At 41.3% G+C, this 25,315-nt stretch overlaps 1 protein-coding gene across 1 annotated transcript; it reads right to left on the bottom strand.

Annotated features, from left to right (window-relative positions):
* Window positions 1–21,795: 21,795 nt before the first annotated feature.
* On the bottom strand, window positions 21,796–22,749 carry LOC138143385 (olfactory receptor 52M1-like). The gene has a single exon (XM_069064573.1). The coding sequence runs from the start codon at window positions 22,747–22,749 to the stop codon at window positions 21,796–21,798; it is 954 nt and encodes a 317-aa protein (XP_068920674.1).
* Between the last annotated feature and the right edge of the window lie 2,566 nt (window positions 22,750–25,315).

Consider the following 25,315-nt stretch of genomic DNA (forward strand, 5'->3'; position numbering starts at 1 on the left):
CTTGATGTAACTCTGGGGTAGATTCAATTGTGATCCAGGGGTGGGGAACTTTTGACCTTTTTGTGTTCTATGGTTGAGCAAATGAATGTATTTTACTTATGTTTGGAAACTAATCTCCATTTGAGAAGAGGGGCTTTGTGGTGGACTTAATTAAGGTATAGCCTAGGGGTGGAGAAGTATTTAGAACAGAGACTTTGTAATTGATTGAATGATTGGAAGGTCCTGGGGTGGGGTAGTACTTGGAGATTATTTAATAACGCTTAGTAAATGCTGTATTTTGAATGATGTCATGTTTTGATCTTCTCTGTTCTTGGTTTGTTACTGAATAAAATAGAGAGCACCTATGCTGGTATTTTGAACCTGGGAAGTTGCCTTTGCTTGGTATTACATTACACACCCCCATGCCTGTTTACACACGGTCTGGACCTCTCCCCCCCGCCCCTCTCTATCTAACAGGATCTCTCTCCACCCCATCCACCATAAGAGTTAAAGTGTCTGTCTCCTAACCCCGCTCGATCTACAGGGTAATCCCTCCCCTCTCCTTTTAAAACTGTAAAAATATCTCCCTTTATTCACGTCTGCCCCGCCACCAAGTCTGTCTATACCAGTTAGCCCTGTCCTTTCCATTATATAAAAGTGACTTCCTCCTGGCTCTGTCCCACCTCTGTTCTTATCTATCTAAAGTCTGGGTTCCTCTTACCCTACTTTCATGTCACGTCCCCATCCACCTTCCCCCAGCAGAGGCAGGGAGTGAGAAAGATTTAAACAGTATTTGGGTTCCGACTCTGACATCACCTGTGTGACCATGGCCAAGTTCCTTAATTTCTCTGAGGCTTGGTTTCTGAATCTGACAAATGGGGAGTCAATTACTCAACAAGCACTTATTAAGCAACCACTTTGTGCCAGGCACTGTGCTAGGTGCTGGAGATGAATGGAACGAAATTATTCCTACTTTGGAGGAGCTTCTATTCTAATTATAAGGTTGGTGTCTACAGCCCTAGGTTAAGCTGAAAATTCAAATGGAATAAAGTATGTGAAGCAGTTTACAGACCTCAAAGCATTATATTAATGTCAGCTGTTAATATTTCTTTCTCTGTCTCTTTTCCCCATAGAATCTAATACAATTAGTGTTAAGAGACCTCAGAGGCCATCTAGTCCAAACCATACCTGAACTCTTAAGAATCCCTTCAATTCCAAAACATCTCCAACAAGGGGTCATATGATCTGTACTTTGAATGACCAGGGATCCAAGACCCCCTGAGGCAGTCTATTTGACTTTTGGTCAACTCTAATTGTTAGGTCAATTTCATCCATAAATCAGACCTAAATCTGCCTCTTTGCAACTTCTTACTTTAGGTGCTGACCTCTAAAACAAAGCAGAACAAATCTAATCCCTTTTCTACAAGCAGGTTTTCAGACTTCAGCAAAACTGAGGATGCTTAGGCTGGAGAAGAGAAAATTTAGCAGAGAGTGGCAGTGGACGGGCAAGGACATGATAGCTATCAGAATGGGAAGGCTGTAAGTCTACTAACCCTGTCCAAAAAGAAAGGAAATTAGTTAAATCTAGCATGACCTTTTTTTTTTTGATTAAGCACTGCTTTACCATTCACCGTTTTTCTTCTATGTGCTCCTTAATAATGTGTTCCAAAATTTTGTCAGAAATAGAAGGTAAAGACCCTGACCCTATGATTTGCTAAATTTCCTTGTGTCCCCTTTCTAAAAATATTAGTATAATAACTTTAGGAAAGTTGCCGGATATAAAATAAACCCACATAAATCCTCAGCATTCCTATATATTTCTAGTGAAACCCAACAGCAAGAAATAGAGAAATTCCATTGAAAGTTACTGTAGACATTATAAAATATTTGGGAATCTACCTGCCAAAACAAAACCAGGAAGTATCTGAACACAATCACAAAACACTTTCCACATAAATAAAATCAGATCTAAGTAATTGGAAAAAAACATCAGTTGCTCATGGTTAGGCTGAGGTAATATAATAAAAATGACAATTTTACCTAAATTAATTTACCTATTTAGTGCTATAATAATCAAACTACCAAAAAAATTATAGAGCTAGAAAAAATAATAACCTAATTCATCTGAAAGAATAAAAGATTAGGTGCACAAGACACAGTAGTCAATAACTATAGTATCCTACCATTTCATAAACTTAAATATTTCAGTTTCTGGGATAAGGACTCACTATTTGTCAAAAACTGCAGGGAAAACTGGAAAATAGTATGGCAGAAACTGGACATAGACCAAATATCTTACACCATTTAACAAAATAATGTCAAAATGGGCTCACAATTTAGATAAAAAGTTGATACTATAAGCAATCTGAGAGAGCAAAAATAACTTACCTGTAGGATTTATGGAGATGGGAATAGACATAGAAAGAAAAGAGATAGAGAGCATTAAGAAGTGCAAAATGGATAATTTTGGTTACATTAAATTGAAAAGTTTTTGTACAAACAAAGTCAATGTAACCAAGGTTATTAGGGAAGTGGAAAATTGGGAAAGACTTTTTACAACCAGTGTCTCTAATAAGTCCAATTTCTAAAATATTCAGGGAACTGAGTCAAATATATAAGAATACGAGTCATTCACCGATTGATAAACACTCAAAAGATATGAACAGGCAGTTTTCAGAGGAAGAAATTAAAGATATCTATAATCATATGAAAATGCTCTAAATCACTATTGATTAGAGAAATGCAAATCCAAATAACTCTGAGGTTCCACATCTCACCTATCAGATTGGCTAACATAACAAAACAAGAAAATGATAAATATTGGAAATGTGGGAACATTAGAACACCAGGGCATTGTAGGTGGAGTTGTGATCTGATAATCACCTGTAGAGTCTTATATAAACAATGCTGAGTGACGGGAGCAGAACCAGGAGAACACTGTATGCATTTACAGACACATTGTATCTGTGATGACTAACTTTGACAGACTGGGCTCTCCTCAGCAATATAAGGTTATAAGATAACTCCAAAGGATTCATGATGTAAAAGGCTATCCACATCCAGAGAAAGAATTATGGAGTCTGAATGCAGATTGAAGCAAACTACTTGCTCTCTCCCTTTTTTGTTTTGTTTCTCCTTCCTCGTTGTTCATTCCATTTATTATAATTCTTTACAACTTGACTAATGTTTAATGTATGTAGAACCCATATAGGATTGCATGCTGCCATGGATGGGAGGATTGAGGTGGAGAGGGAGAAAATTTGGAATTCAAAAAGTTGTGGAATTGAATGCTGTAAACTAAAAGTAAGTAAATTTTTAAAAAAGGAAAGAAAATAGATTAGTATAACATGCATCTCCCCCATTTGCCAAGATCTTCCAAAGATCACTGACAGTGAGTCAGGAATTATATCTACTAGTTCTTTGAATGCCCTAGTATTGTTGCCTAGGACTCTTGGGAACCCTGAAATTCAAGGGCAAAGGGCTTTGGGTCTGCCTTGAAAGAATTTGACCACCCAAGACTTCTTTCAGTCCAAGTAGTTCATTAAAACACAGGTTAAGATGGGTGAGATTCCTAGTGAATCTGTGCTATTTGTGATGACGATATAAGCAGACTAGATTTTATGAATCTGAGCATTTGATGAGTGGATCAAATTACTATTTTATACAGAAAGACTGTGAGAATATCTGGATGGGATCTAGGAGTAGCAAGTAGCTTGGGTGAACCAGGTGCAGACAAAGAGAGCCACAATAACAGAGGAGTTAAAAGTCTTATTGACTGGGATGGGCTAGGTGCCTCAGGCAAATGCCAGAATCTGCTTTCAGGGGCTTTGGGGTCCAAGTCCCAAAGACATGGTGTTTTCCTTTTAGGGGTCCAGCATGAATCCCATCCCCCATCACTAGGATATAGTTCATCTTACTCTGCTAACTTAAGTTTACTGAAGGTAGCTAGATGCTATCTCTTTCCTCATTTATCTTGGGTTTCCACTCTTTGCTTACCACTATTTAAAGAGGCCTACAGCAAGAGCAGACAACTGACAAGAAGACTGACTGCTAATTCCTGCTTGCTTGTATAAAGACCATTGCACTTCAGTCACTACCTAAATTTTTAGAGAGGGAAAATTTCTGACAATGCAACCCATCAGAGAAAAATAGAAAGAAAAAAAGACAGGTATTGTTGCTACTTCATAATTTAACAAGTAGATAGGCTAGTTTGTATAGCCCAGGGAGTCCATTTTTGCTCTTTGCTTAAGTGAGTTCTATTTGAACAATGCAGTGTCTGGGTGAGTCAATAATTGTCTGGTCTGATCTATATATGGCAGAAATAGCTGGCCTGATGAGTTTTGAAGTTTTCTAACTAAAGGAAGTTTCAATTTATACTGACAGGTAACTTGAAATTCTCTTTTAAGAGTGATTTTTTTTTTTAAAGGGAAGGGGGCAGTTAGGTGGTGCAGTGAATAGAGCTCCAGCCCTAAAGTTAGGAGGACCTGAATTCAAATCTGACCTCAGACACTTGACACTTAACTACATGATTTTGGGCAAGTCACTTAACCCCCATTGCCTTGCCTTTCCACCTCCAAAAAAAAAAAAGAGTGATTATTTAAGATGGTGGAGTAAAGGCAGGAACTCACCTGAACTTCCCCAAATTCTCTAAAAAACTTTAAAATAAGATCTCAAATTGAATTCCAGAGAGGCATAACCAACAGAAGGTCAGAGTGAAACATTTTTCCATCACAAAACTACTTAAGAGGTCAACAGGAAAGGTCTTTCTCACCAGAGTGGTGTTCAGGCCTAGAGCGCAGTGCAGGCCATGCCTCAGCAACAACAGCAGCAGAAGCTTGCATCACTCTTAGCCAACAGAAGGTAAGGGAGTTAGACAACTGGTCAGAAGGAGATTAGAGGGAGCCTTTTCTGGCACTGGAAGGAGGAACCTGTTGCATTCCACACACATGGTTCTGGATCACAGCCCCAAATGAAGAGGATCAACCATAGTAGAGCAGGGTCACAGTTCCAGGACTTAGAAGATGGCTTGTGGTCTTTCACAGACCAGACCAAAGGTCATGTGAGCAGTGACCACAGCTATATTTAGGTCACAACAGCTTGGAAGAATGAAAATTTACAGATTCCTGGAACTATGAAACAGCAGCCCCAAAAACCTGACACTTGGGACATGGCCATTCCCACTCTCCAAGCACAGCCAAACTTTAACATAAAGTAAAAAGTTGAGAAATTGGGTGGAAAAAAGAGCAAACAACAAAAAGGAACCTGACCATAGAAAGTTAATATGAAGACAAGGAAGATCAAGATACAAACTCAGAAGACAATGAGGTCAAAACAGCTACATGGAAAGAAAGCCTCAGAGAAAAACCTCTTCACTGAAGAGAAGACTTGAGCCTCCTTTTATCTAAGTACCTTTGTTGATAAGTCAATTATCAGTCATATATGACTCTTTGTGACCCCATTTGGGATTTTCTTGGCAAAGATACTGGAGTGGTTTGCAATTTCTTTATCCAGTTCATTTTACAGATGAGGAAACTGAAGCAAATAGGATTAAGTGACTTGTGTAGCGTCACACAGATAGGTAAGTGTCTAAGGTTGGATATGAACTCAGGTCTTCCTGATTCCAGGCCCAGCACTCTATCACTGTACCACCTAGTTGCCCCATGGATGGATACTTACAAAAATGTAAATTGCCCAGATCTACATAAGAAGAAATAGAATACTTAAATAACCCTTTCTAAGAAAAAGAAATTGGGCAAGTCACAAATGAGGTCCCTAAGAAAACAACCTCCAGGACCAGATGAATTCAAAAGTGAATTCTACCAAACATTTAAAGAATAATAAATTCCAATTCAATAGGTAAAGGAGTCCTAGGAAATTCATTTTATTACACAAATAAGATGAAACAGGAAAAGCAAAAGTGAAGAAAACTTAGGAGCAATTTCCCTAATTAAGATTGATGCAAAACTTTTAAATAAAATACTATCAAGGAAATCACAACAAACACAATGATCATACACTATGAACTGGTGGGATTTATACCAAGTATTAGAGGGCTGGCTCAATATTAGGAAAACTATAAGCATAGTTGACACTATAAATGCAAAGGAATATGTGGGGTACAGGGACCCCCAAAATCCCCTACCCAGAAAAATTAAAAGTCAGAGTTATCTTGAGGAAGAAACAGGAAGATTATTCAGTTCTCAAGAGAAGAGGGAGTCCCTTCCACCAGTATGAACCAGTAGAATGAGGTGTGTTACAAAAGACAGAACAAGAATTTATATTCTAATTCAGTCAAGCCCCTCCCCCCCCTTTCCCTTCTCCTATTGTCTGGGAGGTGGGCTTTCAGTTTCAATTCAAAAATCTTCCCCAATGGTGAATAACAAAGAAGCTTGCCACTATCCCCTATTGGCTGGGAGATGGGACAGGAAACCAGGGTACTGTTCATGTCCTTATTTGGCAAACACCAATGTGAAGAAAGGGGAGGGTCTAGGGTCTTAATGCTGATTGACAGGAAGGGAAAGGGGAAAAGATTGCAAGCAAAGGTGGAGGTCAAAAACCCTTAAAGGCCTAATGCTGATGTGACAGTAGTGAAGAAGGGGGAAAGCAGGAGGAAGGGTAAAGCCAGCCAAAACTCCAGCCTGCTCCCACAAGAAACCTTATGGCCAGAGAAGTTTCACTTTTCCCATTCATCAACACAAATCATCATCGAGAAAATAGCTTCAAATGTGGTTGGCTATCTCCTCTCTGGCACTTAAGGAATGGAATAGTAGCTCGGCTCTAGCAAACTTGGCTAGAAAAACAGACATTGGGGGTGGAGTCAAGATGGCGGATTAGAAGCACGACCTCTGAGGGCCTCCAGCTTTCACCTTCCCCAATCAATGTAAATAGGGGGCTCTGAACAAACTTTGCCAGATGGAAAAAGAATCTCAAAAGCTTACTGAGGAGAATCATTGCTTAGAATTAGATTGGAGCAAATGGAAGCTAATGACTTTATGAGAAATTGAGATGCTGTTAAACAGACCCAAACAAATGAAAGAATAGAAGGTAATGTGAAATATCTCATGGGAAAAACCACTGACCTGGAAAACAGATCCAGGAGAGATAATTTAAAAATTATTGGACTACCTGAAAGCCATGATCAAAGTAAGAACCTAGAAATCATCCTCCAGGAATTTCTCAAAGAAAACTGCCCTGATGTTTTAGAACCAGAGGGCAAAGTAGAGGTTGAAAGAATCCACCAATCACCTCCTGAAAAAGATCCCCAAAAGAAAACTCCTAGGAATATTATAGCCAAGTTCCAGAATTCCCAGATTAAGGAGAGAATATTACAAGCAGCCAGGAAGAAACAATTTGAATATTGTGGAAACACAATCAGGATAACTCAGAATCTGGCAGCTTCTACACTGAGGGATGGAAGGGCTTGGAATATGATATTCCGGAGGTCAAAGGAGCTGGAATTAAATCCAAGAATCACCTACCCAGCAAAACTGAGTATCATGTTTCAGGGGAAAATATGGTCATTCAGGACTTTCAAGCATTCTTGATGAAAAAATCAGAGTTGAATAGAAAATTTGACATTCAGATACAAGAAGCAAAGAAGCATGAGAAGGTAAACAGGGAAAAGAAATCATAAGGAACTTATCAAAGTTGAACTACTAACATTCCTACATGGGAAAACAATAATTGTAACTGATGAAACTTTTCTCAGGATGAAAATAGTTGAAGGGAATAGAAATTATATATATATATATATATATATATATATATATATATATATATATATATGTCTATACATGAGGATATACGGGCATATGAACACATATGTGAATGTGTGTATATGTGTCTATAGGTATACATAGATAGAGGGCACAGGACCAATTTAACAGAAAGGGATGATACTTAAAAGGTGAAATTAAGAGGTGAGAGAGGAATATAATGAGAGGAGATGTGGAGAGACAGAATGGGGTAAACTATCTCACATCGAAGAGGCAAGGGAAAATGGTTACAATGGAGGGGAAGAATAGGAAGGCAAAAGGGAATGGGTCAACCTTATTCCCATTGAATTTGGCTTGGGGAGGGAATGAAATACACACTAAATAGGGTATCTCACCCTCCAGGAGATTAGGGGGGAAGGGAATGAGAGGGGGGATAATGGAAGGGAGGGCAGGCTGGCAGGGAGGGAAGTTGGAAGCACCCACTTTTGAAAAGGGACGGAATCAAAGTAGAGAATAGAACAAGTGGGAGGTGGGATAGGAGGGAGGGATATATAATCAGTCTTTTACAATATATCTACTATGTTATTGCTTTGCATTAGCCACACATGTACAACCTATACTGAACTGCTTATCTTCCCAGTAAGGGTGGGTGACAAGGGAGGAAGAGAATGAATCTGGAATTCAGTTTTAAAATCAAATGTTTAAATATATATATATATGTGTGTGTGTGTGTGTGTGTGTACACACACACACACTATTCTTAATACTATTGTACTTGTAATTGGGAAATAAGATATACAGGCACTGGGGCATAGAGATCCACCATGCCCTACTGGAAAAGTTGAAAGGGTTATGAGAGAAAATATGGGAGAGAGCAGATTGGAGGAGGGGATATCCTGTGGGACTGACTGCTATTTTGGGGCGGTGGGTAGGGGAAAAATGGGGAGAAAATTTGCAACTCAAAATCTGCTGGAAATTAATGATGTAAATCAGAAGTTAATAAAGCATTTGAAAAATGAAAAAAAAAGAAAAACAGACATCTCAAGGTTTTTACTGGCATGACAAATGAAAACACTTGAGAAACAGAGTTTCTGTATAATTAATAATGATTTTATTATTTAGGCTAGCTAATAATAAATTAATGATCAGTGGTTTCTCTCAGTAATCAAAGACACAGAATACCTTAAATACCTTTGTAAAAAGGAATACTCCTGGTAAGTGAAAGATCAACTCTGATTAGTGAATATTTAATGAGGAGGTGGTCTAGCCATCTTCAACTCCTATTGAGAATGTGGCTTGATCATGTGATTCAGCCATCTCTAGCAATGTGGACAGGGGAATTCATTACCATCCTGAACACTCTGGTCAATTTTCTCCTTTATGAGCTGGGTCACCCTAAATTCTAATGGAAAGGTACAAAGATATGGCCTGTCTTTGGGGCAAGTACTCACCCAGGCTAGATTCTGTTTACACTCAAAAAAGAAGTTAGGTCTCTTAGTAGAGTAGGGTATCTCCCAAGATTGAAAAGCATGTACCTTGAAGGCGAGGATGATCTCGTCAATCCTTACTGTTCTTCAGAGATTGATTTGTTATATGGGCTTGGCCTTAAATGAGAAAATACAAAGGAGAAAAGAATGAATCCTAATTTAATAATTATTTTTTATTTATTTATTTTGCTTTTTTTGGAGGGCAATTGGGATTGAAGTGGACAACTGAGAAACAACAATACAGCAATGTCAATTGAAATTTGATAGGAGTGTTTATTTAGCCAGTGACTGCCTCCCTAATAAGGAAGACAGCCTCGAGTCTTCTGCATGGTACATTTTTATAGAATAATATGTTGTTAACAATGAAATGTACCATTTCTAGTGAAGCCTTGATTACCTAGCAAAATCAAGAACAGACTTGTATCTGGGGCACATTTCTAACAAGAACAGACTTGTACTTGGGGAAGGTATGTTTCTAGTAACACAGGTGAAAAGTTCCCTCACTATTGTGGCCTATCAGGTGGTTTCCAGGGACCCTGGTAGGGGTCCCCTTCTAGCAGGTTGTGACTGTGAGGGGGATTTGGTGTATAATTTCTGGTGGGCACTTCACTCCCCCCTTTTCTTGATCATAGTTGAGACTCGGACTCAACTGAGTCCAAGGAGACATAGGTAGTGTGGAGGGCAAACAGCTTGATGGCCTTGATGAATCCTTTTTCTAACATAGATGGACAGGCAATTTATGAGATACAGGGCCAATAACAACCCCAGTAATAACAGAGCAAGTGGTCCTATAAGGGAGGTTGTAAGGGACGTGAGCCAGGGGGACCAATTGAAAAGGGACTGATACCAAGATATGGATTGTTGACTGTGGGCCTCTCTGTCGGCCAAATGGCTCACAGCAGCCAGAGATTCCTGGAGCATCCTGGAATGGTTGGCGTAGAAGCAACAAGTCTCCCTAAGGGCCATACAAAGACCCCCTTGTTTGAGAAATAGGAGGTCCAAACCTTGGCAATTTTGGAGGATTACTTTGGCCAGGGAATCTAAGGCGGTCTACAGATAGGAGATCTGGTTCTCCAAGTCTCGGATATCCTTGTCAATCTGGGAGGTGAGGGCCTCAAAATGACTGTTCCCTTGCACTATGGCTATGGTACCCACCTCTGCTGATCCCACTATACCAAGGCCAACTAGGATAGGGACTAAAATGGGGGCAGCTCTTTTATAATGGGCTTGCAACTCAGAATGCTCTCAAGCCCCTTCTTCAGAGTAAATATATACCTGCAGGAGGACATGAGCTAAAATACAGAATTCAGGGGAGTTGCCAGAAAAGAGGCGTTCTTGTATACAAGCAGTCAGACCCAGGGTACAGGCAAACCAAGTGTTTTTAGGGGCTAGAAAAATATTTGGAGAGGATTCCTGGTCTGTGGTAACCTCAACCACTGAGATGCAGAGGTCCCTGTTAGGTGACTGCTAGAGGGCGTAGCCACTAGATTTAATACACTAGGCTTGTCCCTACACATCCCCTAATGTGAGCTTGGGCTAGCCAAGGTTGCAGCGGACAGGAAGTTTGACACCGGTAAGTGTGGGTGTCCAATACTGGATTTCATGATCAGTTGAACTCCATGTAGAATTTAAACTGAGCCCTACAAAATAAGGAGGGGCAGGGTTTAAGCAAAACCAGCAGTCAGAAGTTAAGTTTGGGTTTGAGGAGTTCAGGAAGGAGAAGACTGCATCAAGAATATGAAAGGTGTGAGAGTGGGGTCGTAACCTGGGGTCTACCAAAGTGCTGCCCGAGCCTGCAGGGGTTATGGTCATGGGTGAAACAGGGGGCCCATCCAGGGTTCGATCGCTACCTGGAGGTGGATTGAGGACCAGGTTGGGACCGATGGGAGTAAGATCCCTTGGCACCGAAGTGTGTTGAATAGTGAACAAAACCCCAGGGTCCCTTCCTGTGACATAGAACCTGATTCCCCAAGTTCTCCCAGTTTTCCAATCCTGTTTGGTCCAATCCAAAATCCTGATAACAACTGGGTTACATGACTTAAGGGTACTACAATGACCTTGGTGCCCTTTCAGCCTGTGAAATGAAATGTGTTGATCACAGCTGCCACCAGAGACCCAGCCAGCAATGGTTACACAATCCCAATTGGCACAGTGATATTCCCCTTGTCTCCCACAATCAGGAGACCCATCTTCAGGGCAGACATATGACTGGGTGGAATAGAGGCTGCTCTCGTTGCCCACATCTCCACAAGCAGTACCACCGATTCCCTCAGAATGCCTGCCTGTGTAGGGAAACAATATGAACCCAGGGCCAAGCAGGGCACAGAGATCAAAGGAGAGGGTGGGCTGTCCATAAGTCTCATTCTTTGCAAGCAGAGTCCCATCAACTGTCTTAGAAAGAGTCCAAGAATACAAGGTGGGAGCACAGGGGTTAGAGCCAACCAAAGGCAGAAACACTAGAAACAGAAGCATCATGACAGTCTCTTAATCTTCATTCCTAAGTCACCGGCTGGCTCTGTTACCCACAGCTTTGGTGGGTCGGGAGGAGCTGTCACCTTGATGTGTGAGCGGTGGACCCAGGCCTTTCTTCCATCCACCTTAACAGCAGATGGATTAGACAATATAACTTGGTGTGGGCAACAGCAGATGGATTAGACAATATAACTTGGTGTGGGCTGGTCCAACGGGGCTCAAGGGAGGAGCCACGGGAGAGCTTGCAGGTGAGCACCCAATCTCCCATGTTCACTGGATGCATGGGATCCCTGGGTAGTGATTGAGAAGAGGCCTAGTGCACCACTTGGACTGCGTCTTGGACCTCTCAAAGAGCCTTGAAGAGACTTGAGAAGGGAATCATTAGAAATGTCATACATAACAGTATTTGCCACCCATGGCACAATAGGAGGTGGGGCACCAAACAGAATCTCAAAAGGGGATAGAGAGAGTAAGGCGGGGTTAGGGGTTCACCTTGTAGGCAGCAAGGCAAAAGGAAGAAGACTCACCCAAGTTTTGCCAGTTTCAATTCGGAGCTTAGAAATATGTTCCTTCAAGGTCCTATTCATCTTTTCTACCTGCCTGGAGCTTTGGGGCTGGTAGGCGCAATGAAGGTGCCACCAGTATCCCAGATCCTTAGAGAGGGACTGAGTTATTTGAGAGACAAAAGCTGGGCCATAATCTGAGCCAATAGAGAGAGGCAGGCCAAAACGGGGGATGATCTCTGTTAACAGTTTCTTTGCTGCTACTAGCACTGTTTCCGTTTTTTACTGGGAATGCCTCAACCCAGCCTGAAAAGATGTCTAGAAACACCAGCAGAAACCTGTATCCCCTGATTTGGCTTTCCATATCAGTGAAGTCAACTTCCCAAAGTTCTCCAGGTGTTAATCCCCAAGGACAAAAGGCTGGGACAGCTGGGGTTTTTCCCCTGTTGATTTTGGCACAAGGAGGGCACCTTTTTGCAATGTTTTCAGTGACTTGTTTCATTCCTGGGGCTAAAAAGAATCTTGACAGTAATTCATAGAGTTGAGTAGCTCCTAGGTGAGTGAGCGAATGCATTTTTAAAATGAAAGGATAAACAAGCAAGCAGGGCAAAATAGTGTGGCCGTCTGTCCATGGTTTTTCTCCATCCCGATTCTACTTCCTTTAGGAAGGAGGGGAGGTCTGTGGCTTGATAGCATTGCTTGGGCAGGGAGTAACATTTCTCCTTGAATGGGTGTCTCTAGGACCAGGAGAACTGGTGTGTGTGCCAAAGCCTCTTCCCATGAGGCCAGATCAGCTGCCGCATTGCCCAGGGAAAATGCATCCTCCCCCTTTTGATGTGCATGCATATGAATCAAGCCAACCACTTTAGGGAGCCAGACTTCATCCAGCAGCTGCTGGATCTGTTCTCTCTTTCTTACCTCTTTCCTGCCTGCTGGCAGCAAGCCTCTTTGCTGATAGATATAGCTGTGAACATGGACAGTAGCAAAGGCATAGCGTCTGTCAGTACAAATATTGGCTCTTTCCCTCTGCCAGCTGCAAGACTGCCGTGAGGGCAATCAACTCAGCCAGCTGTGCCGACATATCGGGTGGTAGGGTCTTAGCCCAGAGTGTCCGGGTGGGGAACACCACTGCAGCACTGGCCTTACGCTGTCCATCAACAACAAGACTGCTGCCATCAGTAAAAAGCACAATATCTGGGTTTGGTAGGGCCACATTAAGTAGACCAGGGTGGGAGGTGTGCAAGGAATCGAGCAGGTCGAGACAGTTATGTAAAGGAGTAATAAGACGACCCGTCAGGCAAGAGAGTAGCCCGGTTGACAGCGGTTGGGGAAGAAAAGGAGATTCGTGAAGCGTCCAGAAGAATTGCTTGGTAGTGAGTCAGGCGGGCATTCGAAAGCCATCGTGTAGGGGGTGAACGAATGAGCTGTTCCAGGTTATGTTCGGCCGAGATAGAGAGAGGCTGGCCAAAAGTAAGCTTAAAGGCTTCTTTGACAAGAAGCGCAACCGCCGCCACTGTTCACAGACAGGGGGCCAGCCAGCCGCAACAGCATCAAGCTGCTTAGACAGGTAGGCAACGGGACAATCCCAAGGTCCCAGTTTCTGTGTGAGGACAACTTTTGCCACTCCCTGCTTTTCGGCCACAAAAAGTTTAAAAGGCTTTGCTAGATCCGGGAGGGTTAACACAGACGGGGAAGTCAGAACCTGCTTCAGGGCATGAAATGCCGCCTCCTGTGCCAGGCCCCAAGACAGGGAATCCTCATTACCTGAGACTGAGGCATAAAGGGTTTTGGCTAGCTCAGCGAACCCCAGAATCCAGAGCCGACAATACCTGGACGCCCCCAAGAATTCCCTCAGTTGTCGCCTAGAGATAGGAACAGAAGTGGAGAATAGTCCTGAAATTCGCTCTTGGGAGAGGAAACTGAGACCCTTGCAGAGTGTGAATCCCAGATATGTAACAGATTGCAAATATAATTGCGCTTTCTTACCTGACACCCGGTACCCCGATTGCTCCAAAAGTCTCAGAAGATCAAGAGTCCCTTCCTCACATGGTTGTCTCAAGGGGGCAGCAAGCAGGAGGTCATCGACATACTGGAGCAGGGCAAGGTCGGGGAAACTCAGGTGAAAATCTTGCAGGTCGTGGGACAGTGCGTTCCCAAACAAGGTTGGTGAGTTCTTAAAACCTTGTGGAAGTCTAGTTCACAAGTGAGTTGTTGAGAATTAAAGGTGAGTCGATCCTGCCAAGTGAAAGCAAAAATAGGCTAACTGATAGGGGCCAAGGGTATAGAAAAGAAGGCATCTTTGAGATCCAACCCCGAGTACCATTGCAGAGCTGGGTTACCCAATTCTAATTTTCAAGGTGTTATTTTCTTCCTTAAGATTCTGGATCTTGGGGCGGCCAGGTGGCTCAGCGAGTAAGAGCACTGGCCCCAGTGTTGGGATGACCTGGGGATTGAATCTGGGCTCAGACACTTAGCATGCACCCAGAAACACCTGGCCGTGCAACCTTGAGCAAGTTACTTAACCCCAATTGCTTAAAAAAAAAAAAAAAAGATTCTGGATCTCCATTTCTAATTGGTTGGCTTTCCTTTTGTAATCTTCTTGTTTTTCTTGGATTATTCTTATTTATTTTAGTTTTTCCTCCATCTCTGCCATTTGATTTTTAAAGATCTTCTATGAATTCTTTTTGGGTAGGTGACCATTTGATGTTACTGTTTGGGAATTTCTTTACTTCAGTATCCTCCTTTGAAGTTGAACCCCTGTCTTCTCTATTCTCATAATAGCTTTCTATGATTGGATTCTTTCTCCTTTGCCTGTGCATTTTTTTTTTTGTGGTAGTAGTTTAATTTTTATAATCACTTCCAGTCTTGGGGTCTGGGAGATGGTGCCTCTTGCCCCAGATCTTCAGTTCTCCCCTCTATCCTGGAGCCAAAGACAAACTTCCAACCTCCTGTAAGTGCCTACAGCCAGGGACTTTCTGCCCCACTGCCTCTGCACTCACCAGTTGTGGGCTGGTTCCTTCTCACCCCTACTGCTCTTTGCAGCACAACTGGGTCTGGCAATCCTTGTCAGCAGAGATTCCATTGATCTTCCTGGGCTTAATTGCCCAACTCCCTTCACTATCCCAAGGGGTAAAAGTTTGTGTGACTGGGGTCAGGGCAACATCTCAAAGCAGTTAACCCCAGGGTTTGCTGCTTGTTGCTAATGCAGACCCTAACCTGGAGGTGTTTACTCTTCATAGGGACCAAACCTCCTTCTGGGATTTTTTTTCTGGTCTTCTTAAATTGTCCCAGGAAGACCCCTGTTGTGCCCTTATTCTTACATATTTTTATCTGCACTTTGTTCACCCTAAAGTGCTATTTTAAGTCTTGTGGGGGAAAATCTTGAGAGTTTGGAATTTTCTGACCACTCCACCATCTTCCCAGAATCCTATCCAGTTGGAGCAGCTAGGTGGGGCAGTGAATAGAGCACCAGATCTGGAGTCAGGAGGACCTGAGTTCAAATCCAGCCTCAGACACTTAACACTTACCAGCCGTGTGATCTTGGGCAAGTCACTTGACCCCAATTGCCCTGCACTCCCCCCCTCCAAAAAGAAAAAAAAAGAATCCTTTCTAACTGCTAAAACTTTTGTAAGGAGAGACTTTTTCCCCTCCTCAGATTATGGGCTCACTTAGAAAAGGAGCTATATTTCCCCCTCAAATTAGGGGATGCCTAAGAGTGAGAAAGGGAAGAGGCCACAGAATTGCCTTTCATCAGACTTTGCCTATCCTCTGTCCTAGATTGATTAGCAGGGAAAGAAGAGAATCAATTACTTTCCTTTAGTTCAGATGTTAATTTGGATTAATGGGTAGATATTCTCTGTGACTAGTGACCCAAGGTCATGGTTCAGCTTTGAAGAAGTCTCTTCCTCAGTTTTGTAGAAGCAAGACCATGAAGCTTCAGGCCAGGCGAACCACAGCAAAGCTTCCTGTTGGGTTTTTTTCATGCTGCTAAACCTGAGATAAACCATTCCCACAAGGACAGCCCAGTTGCTCTAGTTTGTAAGGGGAGAGTGGGAGGATGCATCAATCTACCTTGCACTCTGTTCTCAGAGGGATATCCTGAGGAATGAAAGAGGACAGAGCAGAAGAAAGAGTAGGGAAATAAAGAAACGGTAGGATAGAATTCCTTCCACAATTTCTGCCTCCTCCAAGAAGCTAGTAGACAATTATATTCATATTCCAAGTTTAGTGTCTGCTTACTCATGGTGAGTCAGTTAGTCAAAAAGCATTTATTAAACCCTTACTACATGCCAGGCATTGTGCTAAGCCATAGGGATACAAATAAAGACAAAAATACTTTCCCAGTTGTCAAGGAATTCACACTCTAATGGGGTGTGGAGGTGGGGGAGAATAGCATGCAAATAACTAGATAACTAGATAGCTACATAGATGTGATTCGTCTTTATTGTATTTAGAATTGGGCCAACATTAATTTTTTTCATTTGGACACTAAGGTGAGACCTTTTCCTTCAGTGTCTTGCAAGTCAAATCACAAACTCATTCAAATATTGTCATTTGTGTGTGTCTGTATATCTGTTATACATAGATGCTGATATATACACATATACCTGTGTATAGTTTTTTGTTATATATTTATATATAACATTATGTATACATATATACACATATGTATAATTCTATATATTTATGCTCTTACACACATATGCATAGACATATAGATATATACATACATACACAAGATATATAAAATACAAATAAAATATAACCTCAGCAGGAAGGCACTAACAGTAGGGAGGAGGTGGGGAACCAGGAAAGGCCTCCTCCAGTGATCTGAGCTGTGGCCTGAAGGAAATGAAGGAAATCAGTAGGCAAAAGTGAGAAGGAAGAACATTTCAGGCAGGGGGAACCATAAATGAAAAGGAATATTTTAGACCAGAATTCCTCTTTTTATCTGATTCTGGATGAGGAGTTGAAAATCTATCAAAGCAGCAGAATTCACCAATTCACAGGCCCAATATATAGAGATACTTCTGCCACTGTGTTCTCACATTAGACCATCAATATCCAGGAGTGTACAAAGACTAGATACTTTATTTGTATATTCCAAATTTTGATTTGTTATAGTTAAAAAAAAGTATTATGTTGAAAGTTATTACATAGCCAATGGTCAATCAACATTTACTAAATGTCTGGCACTGTGCTAAGTGGTAGGGATACAAACATGACAAAAAAGAGAAAATCCTTGCCCTTGATTCCAAATTCAAGGAGCTTACAATCTAAAAGGGGAAGATAATGCACAAAAAGAAACTAAAAACTGGATGTTGGGAGGGAGAATGGGGAAATTACATATGAAAGTCAGAGATGTTGCCAAGTGATATAGCCTGGTGAGAAATGAGGAATTATTCTGAACTGAATTCCTTCCTTAAATACAGGTTTTGGAGTTCATGACTTCACCTTCCACTCACAGCGACAAGGGAATAGTGATGAGTTGGAGTACCAAGGTTAACAAGATCTTGCAGGATGATGAGGTTTTTGCAATAATGAACTTCCTGGGGCACTGTGGCAAAACCAGGGATATCTCAGAGTTTGGTTTGAGTTTGGTGAGAGATGTTGGAATCACATGGATGTCTGGTGCAGAAATGCCCAGATACGAAGTGTGACTTGTGTACCTATGAATTGTTTAGTCTCAGTAAGAGTCCTGTGTTCTGCAGTGGCTGTTAGAGTGGGTACCACACCCTTTCCATCAAGGCTTCCTGGGTAATGGACCTAGGTGAGACATTCCCACTAAAATTCAACCCCATCATTCTGCAAGGTCTTAGTCCTCTGGGGAATGCCTTAGAAATCCCACAGTATAACTCATCATGGAAAATTCTATCCACATCCAGAGAAAGAATTAAGGAGTTTGACTGCAAATCAAAGCATACTATTTTCTCTCTCTTAAAAAAAATAGTTTCTTCTTTCTTGTGGTTTTTCCCTTTGGTTTTAATTCCTCTTTACAACATGACAAATGTGGAAATATCTTTAATATGAATGTATATGTATATCCTATGTCATATTGCATGCCATCTTGAGGAGGGGGGATGGGAGAGAGGGGGAGAAAATTTAGAATTCAAAATCTTATTGAAGTGAATGTTGAAAACTAAAAAGAAATAAATAAGAAAAAAAAAAGAAACCAGACAGTATGCTCAGGCTAAGCCCCAAACCTTGTGGGTACTCTTCTTCCTCTAGCTTCCCACTCCCAGCCAGGGTCCAGGACTCCCATAGGCCTCAACTCTGTGCAGGACAGATTCTCAACATGTACAAGGAGTTGTGCATGTACTTGCACACACACACAGAGTGGTGGGATTGCTTTGGCATTTGGAGTAGAGTAGATTGTTCTCTCCCTTTCCCCCCTCCTCCGTGACTCCAGGGTCAATACTGAAAACTAATTCCACTAAAACTAGGGGGAGGCATAAGAGTCTATAGATAACTGATGAATGGCCATGATAAGTGGTTTGTGGGACGGAAAGAGGAATAAAGGTGGGAGACAAGGTGTATGGCTGGGTTCTTTAACTTTCCCTATATCTTTAGTCATATATACATATGACTAAAGAGATACACACATATGTATATATATATATATATGTTTTATATACATATATATGACTATATCTATAGTCAGTGTATATGTAGACCATGATACAGTCAGGAACATAGTATTTGAAATTCCTCTAAGTATACAGATGAAAGCAACACAATTTCAGGTATTGTTAAACTTTGTTAAAAGTTTATACAGAGGGGCGGCCAGGTAGCACAGCAAGTAAGAGCACCGGCTCCAGTGTTGAGAAGACCTGGAGATCGAATCCCGGGCTCAGACACTTAGCACCCACCCAGAAACACCTGGCCATGTAACCTTGAGCAAGTTACTTAACCCCAATTGCTTAGGGGCGGCCAGGTGGCTCAGCGAGTAAGAGCACCGGCTCCAGTGTCGGGATGACCTGGATCAAATCCGGGCTCAGATACTCAGCACCACACCCAGAAATAACTGGCCGTGTAACCTTCAGCAAGTTACTTAACCCCGATTGCTTAAAAAAAAAAGTTTATACAGAAACAGGGATAGGAACTAGAAGTGATTACATCAATGAAATCACAGTTTCATTGATATGGGGAATGCCTAGATGAGGAAATTCCCTCTACCAATGCAGGTCAGCACCTTTGCTACAAGTCTTGGAAAGCTGACTAGAGGGCAACGAGGTGGCACAGTGAATAGAGCGCCGGCCCTGGAGCCAGGAGGACCTGAGTTCAAATCTGTCCTCAGACTCTTGACACACTTACTAGCCATGTGACTTTGGGCAAGTCACTTAACCCCAATTGCCCTCCAAAAAGCAAGCAAGGAAGGAAGGAAGGAAGAAAAGAAAGAAAGAAAGAAAACAAAGAAAGCTGACTAGAACACTGAATGATTAAGTGACTTGCCAAGGGTCACACAGCCAGTATGTGTCTGAGATTAGATTTGGACCCAGGTCTTCTTGGTTTCAAGACCAGCTCTCTGTCCATATGTATAACAATAAACTTTCTGCTTGACAAGATGCCGCATTGTGGTCTACAGGTGATTGTGTTTTCCAAGTCTATTATACTGGAGCTCTGGCAGGTCTTAATGAAACTGGAAAAGATTTGGTTGTGAGTGCAGTGACCCAGTGAATTTTTTGATCAGATGATGAGCCTCACTAAGTGTGAAGTATCTTCTTTCCACGAGATTGGCTTCCAGAACAGAAATTTTTTATTTGTTTTTCAGTCACAGAAACTCATGGAAATAATATGTGTGGTACATGAAAAGATCAATGACTTTGGAGTCAGAGGACCTGAGTTCAAATCCCAGCTCTACCACTATCTTTGTGACATTGGTCAAATCATTCAACTTCTCTGGGGTGGGAATAGATAACTTCTAAGACCATCATTCCTTCCTGACCCTTCAGGCTGCTAATGCCCTTTGCCCTCAAATTACTTGGTTTATTTTTTTTTTTTTACTGTATCTTGTATATACTTACACATGTATGTTTTTTCTCCTCTCTTTAGAATACAAGCTTCTTGAAGGCAGGGACTGTTTCATTTTTTGATTCTGGGTTCAGCAACTGGTACATATGGCCTAGGTGCTTAATACATGCATATTAACTGATTTGTCTATTTCTAGACATATGATCCTATGAAGAATGCTTGCAATTTACACTGGGGAAAGATATACTCACATTGATGACATTTTGTATCCTAGATATATGCTAGAATATAAAAATGTAGATAGTCTTGTTGTTAAGACTTTATGTGTGATTTCATTTCTTGTTTGGTTTGCATATTGTTTCTTTTTATATGCTATATAATAATTAAGCTTTTTATCACTATGGGAAAATCTTAGTGTGGGAACTCCTTCTGCTGGTACATATCAAAATGTATTTATGACTTAGTAAGTAATTCCTAGAGAGCTGATTGTGCTATACAGTATTTAAGTGATTTATCTAAGACCTCACACCTATTATGAGTTTGAGGTAAGCTCTGAACTTAGGTCTTCCTGACTCTGAGCTCAGCTTCTGTCCACTATACCACTGCCTGCTGATATAGGCATGAATGAACTCAACAGAAATGATGGAATTATGTACTGAACATATAAAATATTTAACATTAAACCTGCAAGCTAAGCAATTTCCTTTTAAAGATTGGGTTGTGATATATTAATTATAGAGAAACAAAGGTATTTCAAGTTTTAAGATATATAACATGAAAGGATTTAGTAGATGGGAAAGTGATACTTGGTCTGTCAAGCTGAGTCCATGTTAACTCCTCTAAGCTCCGAATATGCTCCCAATATTTCAAGAATCACAGGAGCTCAGAGCAGAAAGGGACCTTTGAGAACATCTAGTCCAACCTATACCTGAATTCCAATTCCTTCTGTAGCATCCGCAACAAATTAATCTACAACCTCCGCTTGAAGACCTTCAGTGATGTTCCACTGCCTTGTACTCAGAGCTCATCATACTTTTGGTCAACACTCCAATGGTTAGATCAGGTGGTGAGTGGAAGGAGTGTAGGACACAAAGCCTGAAGATAGGGGTTTGAGATCTGCCACCACTAATCACCAGCTCCAGAGCTCACATGGTCTTGGGCAAATATACAACTGTAAAATGAGGCAAATAGCATTAACAGAGATGAATCCCCAGGGAGTCCATACACTGCCTGTGTTATAGAGTAGTTGTAAGTTCATTTGTATAACACCTTTGAAGTGTTTAGATCTCTTGAAAATAGCTTAGGGTAAAGGCAGCTAAATGACTCACTAAATAGAATTCTAGGTCTTAAATCAGGGAGACTCATCTTCTGGCACACAAATCTATTCTCACATACTTAGTTTTGTGATCCTGAGCAAGTCACTTCTACCTATTTGCCTCAGTTCCTCATCTGCAAAATGAGCTGGAGAATGCAATGGCAAGTCTCTTCATTACCTTTGCCAAGAAAACCCTAAATAGGATCATGAAGAGTCAGACATGACTGAACAACAAAAAGATTAGAAAAAATTCAGCATTTTGTTGAAAGGAAGGGCATCAAATCCCCAAATTTCTGGTTAGAGATTGAACTTTACACATGGTCTTATTCCCATGTATTCTATTATTAGAATAATTACCTGGAAGGAACTCTTGCCTTCAGGATTTGGAGAAGCCTCTCACGGATTTGCTTGGTACGGACAGCATAGACAATGGGGTTGAGGATAGGTGGAATGAGGAGGTAGAAACTGGCCAGTAGTATGTGAATGTGGGGGGGCACATGATGACCAAAGCGATGGATAAGGGAAGATACTACAATGGGGATATAGAAGATCAAAATGGCACAGATATGGGACCCACATGTTCCCAGGGTCTTGAGCCTGGCCTCTGGGGTGGCTAGTCCAAGCACAGCCCGGAATATCATCACATAGGAGGCTGCAATGGCCAGTGAGTCCAAGGTGAGAACAAGGAAGCCAATGCTCAAGCCATAAAGGTTGTTGACTTTTGTGTCACCACATGCCAGGGTCACCACTGCCATATGCTCACAATAGGAGTGGGCAATGATCCGGGCTCGGTAATGAGGGAGTCTCAGACGGATCATCAAAGGCAAAGGGCTAATGTAGAGCACCCCTCGCAAAAGGGCAGCCAGTCCCATGCGGCCCACCATGCCATGGGTGAGCACTGTGGTGTGGCGCAGTGGATCGCAGATGGCCACATAGCGGTCGAAAGCCATGGCCAGGAAGATGCCTGACTCCACAGTGGCAAAGCAGTGAATGACAAACATCTGGGCCAGGCAAGCATCCAGTCCAATGTCACGGTCATCAAACCAGAAGATACCAAGCAGCTTGGGCATGGTGGAGGTGGACAGGACCAGGTCAATGACAGCCAGCATACATAGGAAGAGGTACATGGGTTGGTGCAGACTGCGTTCCACTTTCACCACTGCCAGGATGGTCACGTTCCCCACCACAGCTACCAAATACATGGAGCCAAAGGGGATGGATAGCCAGATGTGCAAGGGCTCCAGCCCAGGGATTCCAGTCAATAGGAAAGAGGTGGGGGTGGAGCAGATATTTTGAGAGGGGAACATGGTGGGGGTGGGGGGAACTACTCACCTGTGCCCCCCACCCCAGTGGAGTTTCCCCCTCTGGAAACCACAGATTGTTGAGTCTTGCTTTCATACACAGTAGACTGGCATATGCTATGATAAAGGATAACATGCATTATTTAATACAGAGAAAAAACATATCTTCTCTTTGCACAGAGTCAAATATAAGGCAGGCATGCATTTTTGTTTCTTTTCTGTAGCGGGCCTAGTAATTACTTCCCTATATATCAATATTTCCAGCATTCAGATTCAATCTATGTGCACTCCTTGAACTAACGCAAATGTCACACAAAACATTGATGCATTGGGAGACAGCCTTTGTCTCTGTCTCTGTCTTTCTCTGTTTCTCTCCCTCCCCTTTTTCTTTTATGTGTTATCTTCTTCCTCCATTAGAATATAAACTCCTTGAGAGAAGCAACTGTCTTTCTTCTTACTTCTATTGTTATTCCCAGTTCGGGCCCACAATAACTGCTTAATAAATGCTTGTTGACTATAGATTGACTAGCTATTTCTGGAAATAATGAACATCCTTCTGATGATAGACATTTTTGTATAGACAAGTGGCATATAGTCCTTCACCAGGTACCTAGTTCATTCTTTGCTTGCATAGCTTTCAAAAGACCAGTTGATCTTCATGCCAAGAGAAGACATCCAAAGAGGCTTTCAATGGAGGACTTTTCCTTAAGTAAGTATATGGCAAAGAAAGAACGAAGGGATACAAAACCTATACAGTCTCCAATAAAATGTACTGACTCTCTTATTTACATGACTTGCTGTGAAAACTTTTCTGAGAAGTTAAGTTCTTCCAAATTTTTGAACCTGGATATTGAACCTGAAAATTTATTAAGTTCCCATGAAGATGGATCTTTAAACAAACAAACAAAACTTCTTAATGTAATTTGGAGTCAATCTCCTCCTGTCCATTGATGCCCTATAGCTTAATTCTTAGATGTTCCCTTCTCCATGGCCAATTCCACTACTCTCATTGCTTCGTACTTTAATTGTTACATCAACCTCCTAATTGATCTTCAACTTGAGGATACCGGCTGCATAAAATGACCTTTACTTTATCTTCTCTAAACAAAGTGAATAAAGATCCAATAAGGGAAAAAACAAAAGTGTTTCATGTGGTCATGAGAGTAATATTAGAAGTAATAACAGAGGGAGGAAATAAACAAGGAATTTACAAAAACATCACAAACATATTACATAACCTAATAATTTTATGGGTATTTCATTTCATTTCATTCAAACAAATTTCATTTCCAATTTCATAGGATTATAGACCAGATAGAAAGAGAGATACCATATATACCGAAATATTTATAGCAGCACTTTTTTGTTGCAGCAAAGAACTGGAAACAAAGTAGATGTCCATTGATTCATGAATAACTAAATGTGTTATGGTGCATGAAGGTAATGGAACATTATCTGTGGCTGGAGGAAAACTTCATTATAAGAAAAGGTATAGAAAAGATAACAGAAAGGAAAATGGATAACTTTTAGGGTAACTATGTTGTAGAGTGAATAGAGTGCCAGGTCTGGAGTGAGAAGATTTGAGTAAAAAATCTAGCTTCAAACAATCACTAACTGTGTGACCCTAGTTACTTAACCTCTGTTTGCCTCAGTTTTTGCATCTAAAGATGAAATTGAAAATGAAGATAATTGTAACATTTACCTTCCAGGGTTTTTGTGAGGATCAAATGGTATAATAATTGTAAAGTGCTTAGTATAATGCCTGGAAAATAGTAAGCCCTATATAAATATTAGCTATTATTATATTTTGGTGACATAAGTTACATTTTAAAAGGTTTTACATAGATCCAATAAAACTATGATTAAAAGGGAAACAATTAATTGGGGGAAAAATCTTTGCAGCAAATTTACCTGGTAAAGGTTTCATTGCCTAGACAAATAAGAAGCTGATTCAAATTCGTACTTTACAGTACTCCTATGGACTTCCCCAACAGTGCTATTTGAGCATTTCCTTGGCATCCAAAGAGTGTCCCACATCTTCAAAGCTTTCGGTTGCATCCCTACCAGCTTGTTCCATCAGAACCTCTTCTCCATCTGGGTGTTCTCCAAGGAAGCAGGTGATGTCATAGACTTGCCTGTGGATCACTATTCACATGTCCTTCTCCGAGTTGCACTTGGCCATCTCTCTCTAGTCACCATCAAGATCAGAGGCTCTTCCTCTCAGCAGTGAGCCTGACTTCGGGTAGCAGGATTCACCTCATCCAGCCAATATTAATACATTTTTAAAGGACTAGATATGCAAAAACAATTATCAGGAAAGCTAAAATTCAGAATGAGCAAAAGCTAGTGATGAGAATAGAGGAGAAAAGGAAGACTGTTTGGAGTCTAAGAAGGTTAAACAAAGTAGAGAACCTTTGCAAAATGCAGATAAGATGATTGCTAAAGATAATGAAGATAAGGCAGAACCACTCAACTCCTACATTTCTTTTTTTTTTCCTACTAAGAATAGTTTTGAACTTGAAGTTATAGAATAAAGATGGTTAACAAGAAGTTGAAAACCAAAATACACGAT

Source organism: Petaurus breviceps, unplaced genomic scaffold (genome assembly GCF_028583685.1).
Source record: "Petaurus breviceps papuanus isolate PSGF00001 unplaced genomic scaffold, PetGlider_PUasm1.0 90639, whole genome shotgun sequence".
Lineage (NCBI taxonomy): Eukaryota > Metazoa > Chordata > Mammalia > Diprotodontia > Petauridae > Petaurus > Petaurus breviceps.